We start from the raw sequence: 12,699 nt of genomic DNA, 5'->3' as shown, positions 1-12,699 counted from the left end.
CTTGGCCTTCCCGTGAGTTGGCTCACACTGATCGCCTGAACGCCTGTTTTATAGCTGCACTCCAGGCCAAAACACGTCGCTGAACGGGGGGCTTGTTGATAACTGATTGAATTGTATGTTGGGTCTAAAAGTTGCTCCACTATCCCTGCTCCATTCAACATTAGGTTACATCTGGCTCTCTCCTGTCCGCAGAAAAGCCTTTACAAATGGAGTTGAGCTCCATGACGGAGCAGAAGCCCTCTGGTGCTGGTTTTCCCCTTCCTCCCCCCATGCAGCTCCTCTGGCGAGGGAACTCCACCAGAATCCAGCTCTTTGGGCTCCTTGTGTCTTTTCTTACCGTGTTTTCAGCGCTTTAGGGCCAGAGAGCATTTAAATTTAATTTTACACATGCAGGCTGGAAAACACACGAGATTTGAGTCACGTTAGTAAAGGCAGAAATTTACTAATTTGATGATCACGTAGACATTTTTAGTCAATGTGTTGTTTTGTCAAACAAAGCCTAGATATTATTACATTTACATTTAGTCCTACATTTACATTTTGCCCTTATTCACTTACAACTGAAAATGAGCCTACTAATAATTAAAATAATGACATATGACAACACACCTTTTTAAAATAAATTTATTTTAGTTGCAAAGGGCTTGAATGCTAGGAGCCAAAACAAAGCAGTTTCAGTCAGTTTCAACAGTACTTTTTTTCTGTAAGCTGAATGTTTCCACATATAACTACATTTTACCTTGTGAGCGGTAAAATTGCTAAAATATATTTTTAATTCTTGTAAGACACTGACTCATATCTTACTCGGTGCTTTGCAAACACGCAATTCGACGTTTGAGTGGGACTTTAAAAAGGAAAATCTCCAGCAGCATTGTTCCAATCTCCTCTGCAAACAGACCGCCATCCCTCTCTCTGACCCCGGGTCTGTGCAGGAGGGAGCCGGGTCGAACACCGGCAGAGGCAGCGCTGTTTTCCTCCTTGTCGATGAGAGCTAGAACATGAATGAAGTGGAATTATTAACGTGAATATGAGAAGGTCGGTTTGGATGTAGTGAGATAGGATGGTGGAGTTTTTATTTGTGCTTCTTCATCACTGTTGTCTAATGTAATGGCTGCATGATCATTTGAATATTACAATGTTATGAGTCCCTGACCTTTGCACTACTTATTTTTCAACTCTTAGATGTCCCGGCTTTTTGGCATTTTGATTGATTGCCAGTCGCCATTTATTTAAACATGTAAAAGTAACACACTCGCAGTCTCTGTATGGACTAGTTTCTTGGTCCTGTGTTGAGGGATTACAGTTAACATCGTGTGTGTATGAAATTAGAGTTGCAAAAACAAATGAAAATCTTGGCAACACACAAAGCTGCTGTCATCAGCCCACCTCCATGTATTAAACGATGGTCCCACATGTAACTCAAACTCTATTTAAGTCTAGTTAAAGTCTGTACACCTTCACAACTGTTCAAGTGTGAAAGTGCCTGTGGCTCATAACTCACGGAGGTCAAAATATTATTACAGGGAAAAGAGAAAAGACGACATTTTATTGTTCCTTTAATCCACGCTGTCCCTCAGATCTGGCTTGTATAAAGTCATGTTAAAAAGGGGGAAAAGCACATGGGCCACACAGAGGAGCCCTCTCAGCTCAGCGCATGGAAGAGCCATTATATATTACACCAAGTTTCTCAACTAGAAAAGTTTGTTTTATACGTTAAACAGAAGCTCAGCACTCTGGGGACAGAGCGTGGTGTTTCACTGAAATAAAGGAGGAAGCTCTTATTTAGAAATTGATCACAATGCGTGAATTTGTATTTTCCCCTATCTATTAGGCCATAGCGTCACACTGATATATGACTGATAATTATTACATTTACAGCCTCTGTGCCATTAAAATGGTGCAGTTACAACACACACTTACGCTGCAAGTACACATCCCACGCGTGGACACACACTGGGTTTGTTGCAGAGGGCTTGACTGTATGGGGCTGCACCATTATAATTTCATACGCTCTGGAATTTGCTGCTGTTCACTTTGTGACTGCATTTTTGCAACAATACAATTCAATTCTATTTACTGAAGTTATTCTGATTAAACCGTCTTTCCCCACCTGTTTACGCCGACTAATTAAGAGGATTTAGTGTTGTTTATTTTGCAGTCTTTCAGCATTTTATTTGAACTTCCGGTTAACCATATAAGTTATTTCATATTCAGATCCACGGTAGGTCATCGCCTTGCGGCAACAACAGCAGCAGCAGCAGCTTCCCCGTTCAGGCTGCATGTCAAGAGGTGACCAAAGCAAGAAGAAGAGGAAGAAAAAGAAGTGTGTGTGTGTGTGTGTGTGTGTGTGTGTGTGTGTGTGCGTTTGCAATCTGACAGTTTCACCGTTCTGCAGCGAGGCTCCAGTGTTAAATCTGAGGCTCGGGCAGTGCCGTTTTTTTTTTTTTTTTTTTAATCATGCAGAGCCTTTTCAGGAGGCTCTGCTGCTCCCTGAGACCCTCCTGTTTTCACAGGACGACGGGGAGAGAGAGCGAGAGAGAGCGAGAGAGAGAGAGAGAGAGAGAGAGAGCAATGCAAGACAAAAGAATAGGGCTAAGAAATTGTTGATGCATTAAAGACTGCTATAAGAGAAATCTTTTTTTTTTTTTAACAAATTTCCAAAACGTCAAGAGATTTGTTCTGTTTGTTACTGATATTTTACACCAAAATATTATGAGCTCGCGGAGGTGACCTTGTGTGAAGTGGTGAGTGCAGGCAAATACTTTACAGTTGAGAGATTTAACATAAAAACGTCCTGACAGCTTCTATCGGCCTCCGTCTATTTAATTGTCTCAAAGATCAATGCAAAGTGCTGACCCTAACGCGGCATGCGTCTGTCAGCATTACCCATAACTTCGTCTCCAAAACATGCAGTCAGCTGACAAATATAATTCCGAGTGTAATAAACTAAATGAGCTTTATTTATTTTCTATTAAAAGCCAAATTATGTGAAGCCTGGTTTTTTTTCACGCACTCTTTCTGTTGTTATTCTATAGAAGTTACAGTCTACTGGTTCCCAATCCGCACTGGAATTTAACCCTGAAACGCCAGCAGCGGTATAATGGCTTGTCCCTGTTCCCAGTATGGCCCCTCCAGGCTCCAGCAGCAGCAGCAGCAGCAGCAGTCGTGCAAAGGGGGGAGCCCAGACAGCTTATACACCAGCCCCGGCTCCCCTTATCAACCTCGGGGGGCTTTGGCCTGGACCATATACCACGACAGTCTCATTAATCAGAGAAACATCACGTCAGCCATGGCAGATTGAGGGAAGGGGCAAGTCTGGTCAGAGCTTCTCAGAAACATTGCGTGGTTCTGCGCTGCGCCTGGTCCTGATACTCCGGCAGTGGAGTAGCCTTTTGGGCGTTTCTATGTATCCCTGTGTGCCCATACCATATGACGCGGCTGTGCAGTGTTAGTCTATTTTACTGTATTTTATCCTCTATGCCACCACTGCACCGTGGATTTGCTCTTTCCTCTGGCTGTTTATCGAGGGGAATAACGATGCGTTATTCAACAAAGTTGGCCATCTTTACGCACAAGCTCCCTGCAAACGCACGCAGGGTTACACCACTGTTTGTTTCACGAGTTGCTCAGAGGTTCAGCGTCCCTGCAGGAGCGGTGTTTAGTCCAGCTTATTGAGGTTTTCTCCCTGCTCCAAACGTTTTTTTTAAAAAAAAAATTTCAAAAAACCCCTCAGAGCGAGCCACCACCACCACCTCATGTGCGGTGTGGTCGGGAAATGCTGCATACGTAAATGTCTGCGGTTTGCCTCTTGTTATTATTGCAGGCTCCGCAGGCCTACCACTTCTTCCGTCCCACACACACACACACACACATACACACACACCGGGGAAGGGAATCCCTCTCTACTGTAAGAGCTGAGCCAAACTGTATGTGGTCATCTTCTTTTAGGGATATTTACCACTAGTCATTATTAGTTCTATTGTTGGTTTAAACTGCCCACAGTGTGGATAATACTGTAAATCTGCATGAGGTCTATTTCCTTTCAAATCTGAGCCCTCTTTGCCTCAGGACACACTCATCTGTTATTTAATTGAAGACTGGATATGTCTAATTCTCCCTAAACACCTTTAAACATTTATGAAATTAATCGTGGTGAAGGGAAAATTAAAAGGGTGCGGACATTTTATGACAAACTGGTGTAGGATATATCAAAGATGAAAAGCAGCTGTGTTCCCAAAATAAAAGACCATTAAAAGGGGAAAAGGGAAACCCCATAAAGAAAGTTTAAAAATTACTTCATTTCTTTGTTTTCATAACCCTCTCCTCACAAAAATCCCAGGGCCAAATTCTCCATCGTTAAATCTGTTTAACCCCCACCACCACCACCACCACCTCCCTCCCTCGCTCCCTCCAAACAAACAAAATGACTGTCCAAGTCAAAAGAAAGAGAAAGAGCCTGATAATTACACTCAGTCGCGTTTAATGAATGCTTCATAATTAAAAAAAGAAAGGGAAAGTGCTTCAGAAATCCACCGTTTCAAGTTTCCATTTCGAGTGCAGCTGTACTATATATATATTCACAAAAAAATCAATGTACAAGAAACCCCAGAAAATTCACAAAAATAAATATTCAGTCTCATATAAACAACCAGTGACTTCAAATTCCATGTCAAAAACCTGACCTCAAGTATTGTATCAAAAAAGCGAAGTAAATGAGTGAATGAGGAGGGCAGGGGAGTGGGGGGAAGAGGAAGGGTGGAGGAAAAGTGGGGAGTGGGGGAGAGAGAGAGAGAGAGAGGGGAGGGGGGGGTGCTCGCAAGCCTCTCGCCGCTTGCGCGATGCAATTGTTTACATTGATAGCGTCACTGTCAGAGAGCTATTTGTCTTAATGGTGGAAAAGGGCCCTCCCCAACAGGCCATTACCACCCTCTCCGTCCCTTCGGCCGCGCACTGAGGGCGCCGCGTGAGAATAGGGGCTGGTGTTCGGTTCAGGAGGGGGGCCCGCGTGCACACACACACACAGGCTCTCTCTTTCTCTCTCTCTCTCTCTGGGCACAGGCTATTCCTCTCCTTCTTCTTCCTACTATGCCTGTGCAGCCTATGCTTTTGACATGCGGATTAAAGGTTGAAAGCTTCGCTCTTGCAACACAGCGGACCCCCCTACCCACATCCCCTCCTTTTTTATTAGCACCCCCCCTCTTCTCCACCCCCTCTACTGCTATAGCCTGCTCATACACCAGCTTTGTGTCATCATAGCTTCAAGAAAATAGCCGGGGGTTTACAGGCTCGAGGATGTAAGTTCAAGTTTGAATTGTTGCTCCAGCCTCGGATATAAGGCCCATGGTGAGTTTGGGGGCTTCATGGCTGCAGAGTGGTGCTTTAATAAACATGGCTAAACATCTACCATATGTATCCACGCTGATTTAGGCAGAGTGAAACTCGCTTTTTGTACATATTTTTTTTTACAATCACCCATTAAATAGTTTCTACAATCCTCTGAATGAATGCACCCTTTTGCTGTGCTTGCTTGCGAGGAGGCTGACATCATTCACGGGCTTTGGGTTTGTTGTGATCTGGCTCGCCATAAGCTGGGGGCCTCTCTTTGTCGCCGACAGAAAAAAAAAGCCTGCCAATTAGCAGAGCGCGTCCTGCACTGCCATTTTAAAACACACACACACACACACACACACACACACACCTCTACACATTTACCTCAAACACCTATATGTAGGTGCAGCTTCACCCTCTTCTTGTTTAAAGTGTGGACAATGAAGTCGGAGGAGCTACAACTGAGGGTAAATGGTACTACATTCACTGAGCGGCCATGTTCAAAGGCTACATTAAAGTCATGTAATGTGAGATGCATTTGACAGGACAGCATTTTTTTAAAGCTGATTGGATTTCGGGTGTCTCAGCCAATAATTGGAAATAAATGACCCTTTTCCAGCTCAGATCGAGACCAGCTAAAAATAGAACATTGAACAACAGTGGCTTCACGGAAATTAGCATATTATTAAATCATAGGAAACCAGAAAGCCATCATGGCATGGCTAGAAACGTGGGTGAATCCTAACTATACATACCTAAAGAGCCAGGAAAAAATGAATTGGCCTTTTTTTTTGTCTACATCCAAATGTAACAGTCTGAATCTTTTGTTTTTTCCCCCTATCAGCATCTCTCCGACATCATTTCGCAGGCTAGTCAGAAAAACCTAAAGCTGAAACAAGACCCCCAACAGTATCAAAGTGCAATGCATTTAAGCCTATCACTTGTGCTTTGTCGCATTGTTTCTGAGTAGCCAGTGTAGCTGGAAGGTGTTTCACGCTGTTTTGGTGCTGTTCCCCCCACCACCCACCACCACCACCCACGGTGACTCCCTGATTCACAGCCCATATCCCACATTGTCATTACTGCCTGTGTGTGTGTGTTTTTTATTGTACGTTTTCCTGACTTTGCGTTCGTGCCCTGAACGCAAACACAGACTCATTCATGGCACGAGCACAAGACGTGCAGAGAGGCCAGAGAGGACCCTGAAGGGGACGTGAATCTAGTCTGTCGTGGGACCTAACGTGCTTATGAAGGTCTGAGCCTTATTCTTTCTCTCTCTCTTTTTTTCTTTCTTTTTTTGATTGTCTGTCTGTACATAAGGCCTGTGTTGTGTCTGGGCCTGTGTCTGTGCACAGTCACACACACACACACACACACACATTTGCAAAAACCAGGAAATACTCCGCAGAAATAAAAACAAGACTGAAAACCAGATCACACAAGCACTCTCAAAAAAAAAAAAAAAAAAAACCCACACCACCACCACCAGGAATAAATTCCTGTCAAATCTAATAAAGGCTTGAGTGTGAGCGTGTAGGCTATAGATAGACATTAATAAACCCATTTTTTTAAATAATTCTCTGAACACTTGGACACATGGGCCAAGTGTGGCCAAGCTGGTCAGAGTGACAGGCAGGAAAGAAAACACAGCTTTGATATACAAAATGCACCAAGTGGCACAGAATGGGACCCTGATTTTTTTTTTTTTTTTTTTTTTTCTGATTCACCAAGTCAAACTTGCTCTCAGCTCCAGCTAGATCAAGAGTAGCCTCATCCCAAAGAATGCTGTGATTTCTTTCTTTTCTTTTCTTTTTCTTTTTCTTTACCCCCTTTCCTCTTTCAGACAAAGCACAAACCACTGAAACCCTGGCACCATACAATCCAACAGGTCGAGCATAGAAAAAAAGCGAAGAAGAAACAGTCGAGTTCAGAGGAAATAGAAATCAAGTAAACACAATGATGAGAACCAAACATATTGCTTAGGATTGGTAGCTTATTTAAAAAGAAAACACACAAAGTTTTTAAGCAATAAAATCCACGAGCGGTGTCTCACAGTCCTGTGGGCGTTTTCTGAGGCTCCAAAAGGGGGAATCTTGTAGGCTTTCCTCGATCAAACTTCAAAACAAAGCGGAATGTAAATCCATTCACAGAAAAAAAAAGGTGGTGGGTGAAGAAAAAAGAATTAATACACCGATAAAGTTTGGAGCAATTTTGCAGGGCTCACGTTAAGACTCAGGCTATACGATTAGGTTGGAGGTGGACAACGTGGGGGCTTTTGTTGTTTTGCTTTTTAAAGGAAAAAAACGGCTCAGTATTTCCTAGTTCTCTGAGCGTGTGGGGGAGGGAGAATCTGGCCGCCTGGCTGCCACCTCCACACGGGGTGGGACGGAGGGGGAGGCCCGGGGCCCCTCAGCGAGTTCAGGGAGTAAGCGGGGCACAAATCCCCGTCGCTGCCAACAACGAGCGACGGCGGGGATGGGAAATTTGCCATCAGGCTGAAAGGCGTTTTTGCGGGCGACGCAGCGGCGATGCTGCGTTTGCGTCTGCTCGGCAAATCCTCCGCGGATGCTTCCTCGCAGCCCACGGGACGAGAAGAAGAAGAAGTAGAAGAAGAAGAGGAGGAGGAGGAGGAAGAGGAAGAGGAGGTGGAGGCAGCCTTGTTGACCCTGGGCACGTTTTGTTTTGTTTGAGTCCTGGAAACTCTGGGTTTCTTATTCCCCAGCACCGGAGCCCTGCAGTTCTTGTTCCTGAGCTCCCCCTCCTCGATGCATGGGGTGTCCTGGGTGCTCCTGCATTCCTGAGGGCCACACGGGGACATGGGGGCCACATCGGGGCCCCTCTCTGTGGCTTTAATCCCACTGCTGAAAAACTCCCCTTGCTTGATGGTTCCGCTGGGACACTGCCCATTGCCACAATCTGCCCTATCCCCTTTACATTTAACTACAATGGTCTGGTTCTGGTACTCATATTCATCACAGCTTTCCTCCATTTTAATTTTCACATTGTGGAGGTTGAAGGGTGGCGTCCTGGCTGTCCTGCCGCCGTCCGAGTAGGGGGCGGCGGTCACGCAGGGCTCCTCCGCCTCGGTCTTTATTTTTTTCAGTGGACTGGGCAGCTTCAGGCCGGTGGCTTTCGCCTCCCTTTTGTCGGCGCATCTGGGGGCCTTGTCCTGGTCACACTGCGCGCTCAGTCCCGGGGAGCATTTGCTGGGATACCCCGATGCCCTGCGTGAGGGGTGAAAGGCCTTGCCCCGGTTGAGTCCGGGCGAGTAAGAAGAGGGCAGCTCAGGCACGGAGTCAGCCCTGCTTGGCTCGGCCTCAGACGCCTTCTCCCTTTTGGACTCAGTGAAAAAGCTCTCCCCAACGACGGCTGAGTTAAATTTAGGTGGCTGTAAAGGTCCCAAGTCCTTTCTGGTTTCACTGCAAATGAATTCACATTTTTGCCGTTTCTCCTGTCGACTGTCCCCTGTGGCAACATGGCACAGCGTCCTGTGTTGTTTCTCTTGTTGCTGCTGGTTGTTGTAGTGAAACGTGGGCTGCAGGACCAAAGGTGCTTTACTAGTGTTGAGACTTTTGGCGAGAGAGCCAACCCTGGCCCGCCTGAACCGGATGCTCTGGACCGAAACCCGGCTCGAAACTGAGCTGGAGTCGGATTGAGACGAGCTCTCTTCCTCCTCCGAGCTGACCTCTGAACTCTCCGACTGCGTGTCATCTTCATCCTCGCCCTCCTCCTCTTCCTCCTCCGAGCTGCCGGAGTTGCTGCTGGTGGAGAAGCCGGAGCCGAAGTCCGAGTCCGGGTACGCCCGGTCCGAGTAGGTGCTGGACTCGGTGTCGCTGCTGTAGCTCTCCGGGAAACTCGGCTCCTGGTGGTGGTGGTGGTGGTGATGATGGTGATGCTGGTGGTGGTGATGATGGTGAGGTCTGGGGTCGAGATAGAAATCCGGACCGAGGTGGAGAGCACCGAAAGAAGTTCCGTGACTGCCGGATGATTTGGGTTGCACGAGCAGCACCGGTGGTGCGTGGTGGTGCGCGTGTCTGCTCCTGCTCCACGAGTGCTTCGCGCTGTCCCTGCCGCCGCCCCCCTCGCGCCTCCTCTTCCTTTTGTGAAGTAGGTCGCCGGCTGAGCGCGAGAGCCTGGACTGAGCAGCTATGGCGGACTGAAGCACCACCGGCTGCCGGCTCACCGCGCTTCGGAAAAACGAGTGCCTTTGGCTCAAAGTAACGCGGTTCCCTGTTATTTTCGCTGTTTCATAGTTTTTAAAGTGTTTGTGACTGGACTTAGTCACCGAACGGTATTCCCGCCCGTGGGTTTTGTGGTAAAATTGAGGTAGTTTGGAGTCGGTAAGGCAAGGAGTCAGCTCTCTCCGCCTGCCCGTTTTGTTGTGAAGCGTGAGAGTCTCCGGGACGCCGTGCAAACTAAACCAAACTTTTTCCTTCCACAGCTCGGCGTCGGCACGGAGGAGCCCCACGGAGGACGCGTCGACACCCCCGGGGGAACACGCAGCTTTCGCTTTCCTTTTGTTGGACTTCAACACCCGCTCGGTCTTGCAGGAGAAATACAGAGCCTCCACGTCCTCCCGCGATATGAGGGTGCATTTAGCGGCGTGGAAAGCTATAGAGTTTATTGCTTTGAGCTTCCGCAGCTCCTCCAGGTCGCAGTGGTGCTTCTGCACTTTCAGGTGGTCCATGCGCTTGTGCACCGTGGTCCGAGGGATGTTCTTCAGCAGGTCGGTGAAGACCTGAGACAAAGCAAACATTTGCTTGCCTTTGATGAGCAGGTATCCCAATCTCACTCCTTGCATTTCCTCAAAACCACACTCCAGGTCTCCCATGTTTTATATATCCGCTCCAATGTATTAATCCATGTAGTCACTCTCAGTATATTATGGATTTACCAGTGCATGGCGTGGGGTCGCGAGCTCAAGACATCCTGCTCATACCTTTAATCCATCCACACTGCTGCTGCTGCGTCATGAAAATGTAAACTTTGACATGCGGAGTTAAATGGAGCTGCCGGTGTCTAATAGGTGCAATGAGCCGACAGCATCCACTCGTCGCCCCTTGCCCCGGTCCGGCATGGTGGAGGAATGCGACGGATGCGTCCACCAAGCCGGGGCTGCTGCTACCTGCCTCTGCCGGCTCCACTCCCCTCTGGACGGCAGCAGGACGAGGGGTAGGTGTACACCACTGCCTCAGCCAGAGGGATAAAATAGGGAGAAGAGAGAGAGAGGGAGAGAGAGACAGAGAGAGAGAGAGGGAGGGAGGGAGAGGGAGTTGTGAGGGTGGAGGGGAGGGAGAAAGAGAGTGAGAGAGTCAGAGACAGAGAGAAACAGAATAAGAGCTAAAATGCAGCTGCTATTCTGGCTGCTGGTTGAGCCACAAATAAAATGACAGAGAGGGGAGGTGCGCCAGTCTGGAGACACCTTCATCAATTAATGCCCTCGGAGTCGACGCCCATTGGACGCCGCTGACAGGTGATGCAATAAAATGGATATTCCATCCCCACCCCCTCCCACACCCTGCCATTACAATAGTTTACAATTGTGCCCACAGTCTCCGCTGTTTGGGTAAATAACGTAGTTATGACAAGTTCATATTTCAATAGCAGAATGAGGAGCTGGTGAAAATTCAACCCCAGCTCATAGTGCGTGTACAACCGGAATAGGTAGCCCGAGCCTGCAAAGGGTCATGATAAGGCTGGAATGTATCGTGCTATTCCCTTTCGGTCCACATCCAAATGCATGCGGTAGTGGTCCTATATGCAATCGATTGTATGCTGGTAAAATGACTCCACACTCCGGGGTGTTTTGACGGTTTGATGTTTGTGTGTGTGTGTGTGTGTGTGTGTGTGTGAAGTCAGCGCAGCTTAACAAAGACATTTGCTTTTTACACTTGGAGAGCTGCTTTTCACGTTCAGGCTGCTGCCCTGACCAAAGAGCTCAACTCATCTGCTTTTGTTGGCTCTAGCTTTTCCTCCATATGATTTTTTCCTCGTCGGTTGCCTCTTGACTGACCTACTTATCCTACATTATTTGTTCAGACTATGTAGGCCTATAGTCACATGTCTGACTGCACCCGTAACAAATTAATCGGCATTCTTTGTGCTTTTTATACCTTTTCCCTTTACATCATTTACTGTGTGTGTGTGTGTGTGTGTGTCTGCAAAATAATTTGAAATGTGCTCCAGTGCAGGGTGTAGCCTCTGTTAATAAATTGCGTATTTACGCACGCAATTTATTTACATCTGGAAATAAAAAATGCAAATAGCCTACCGTCAAAAGAAATGAAGTTAATGTGAATTTAGTGGAGTCATACTAAACCGGAAAATCCATGTTAAACTGTAGCCTTCTTCTCACCCCGGGTAAAACAACGTCAACAGTGATTGGACAAGCTAAAAGTGCAGAGTCAGGGTTGCTTTTCCCACAGGATTTTCTAGACAACGTAGGTTAAAGCTGTAGCAATTTAAGGCATCCAATCAAAATCCACCTTTAAAAAAACGTTTTTAACACGACATATTTGAGCAACAATTATGAAATATATTTAATATGTTACACAAATATATATGTTGATAAATTGTTATGTTTACCATTTAAATGTTATTACTACCAACATAGATTCTTATACATGGTGGGAACAGGAATCTGGTTTCTTGTGGGATTACTGAAAATTAATGTAATCACTTTTTAGGCGATTTTATGCACAATTTCTTGTACACATGTTCACATTATGTTTATGCGCGTGTGTGTGGTGCATATGTACTCGAAAACACATAGGCTACATATACACACACACAAACCAGCATGACTTTCCGCGGAACATGTATACAAGTGTACGCGTGCGAGCACGCACACACACGCGCACGCACACAAAGAAAGACGCGCAAACTGAATGCACGCGCACACCTCACTGACACACACACACGCGCATGGGCTACATAGAAAGCGGAGTAAATGTAGGCTGAGGACACCACCCACAAAGCTGTCCAAATAATGTGACTGTGTAGTATATTATATAGGCTAATTGTTTGAATTAGCAGTAGGCCTACAGAAGGCTGTTTGGACTGGTTATTGTGTTTCGCCCTGAGCCATATTTTTCCAGTACTCTCAGCGTTATGTTCCGTCTTTGTTATCTATAAAACACGTGAATTCCCTGTGGCCCGTTTCTGCGCTGTGTGCGCGACTGAGCCAAACTCAAGACTGGGCATGCTCATCTCCACAACTTTAAGCCTATTTACTTATTAACAGACCAGTCACTGTATGCTGAATAGCATCGATGTTACCCCGGTGTTACATCAAACAGCGTGCTATGCATGTAGGCGTTGTTATTGTAGCTTCTTGTTAAATCTCTGAATGTGACTGGATCGTGTCCACAA

At 46.5% G+C, this 12,699-nt stretch overlaps 1 protein-coding gene across 1 annotated transcript; it reads right to left on the bottom strand.

The window, feature by feature from the left end:
* Positions 1 to 4,463: 4,463 nt before the first annotated feature.
* On the bottom strand, positions 4,464 to 11,250 carry skida1 (SKI/DACH domain containing 1). The gene has a single exon (XM_018693126.2). The coding sequence runs from the start codon at positions 10,157 to 10,159 to the stop codon at positions 7,637 to 7,639; it is 2,523 nt and encodes an 840-aa protein (XP_018548642.1). The 5' UTR covers positions 10,160 to 11,250; the 3' UTR covers positions 4,464 to 7,636.
* Positions 11,251 to 12,699: the final 1,449 nt, after the last annotated feature.

The sequence above is a fragment of the Lates calcarifer genome, linkage group LG24 (genome assembly GCF_001640805.2).
Source record: "Lates calcarifer isolate ASB-BC8 linkage group LG24, TLL_Latcal_v3, whole genome shotgun sequence".
NCBI lineage: Eukaryota > Metazoa > Chordata > Actinopteri > Centropomidae > Lates > Lates calcarifer.
The sequence above is the reverse complement of the archived record's forward strand: the minus strand, read 5'-3'. Positions and strand labels throughout refer to the sequence as shown.

Excerpts from the sequence above, each read along its gene's own strand:
- skida1 (XM_018693126.2), bottom strand. The coding sequence starts at position 10,159 with ATGGGAGACCTGGAGTGTGGTTTTGAGGAAATGCAAGGAGTGAGATTG.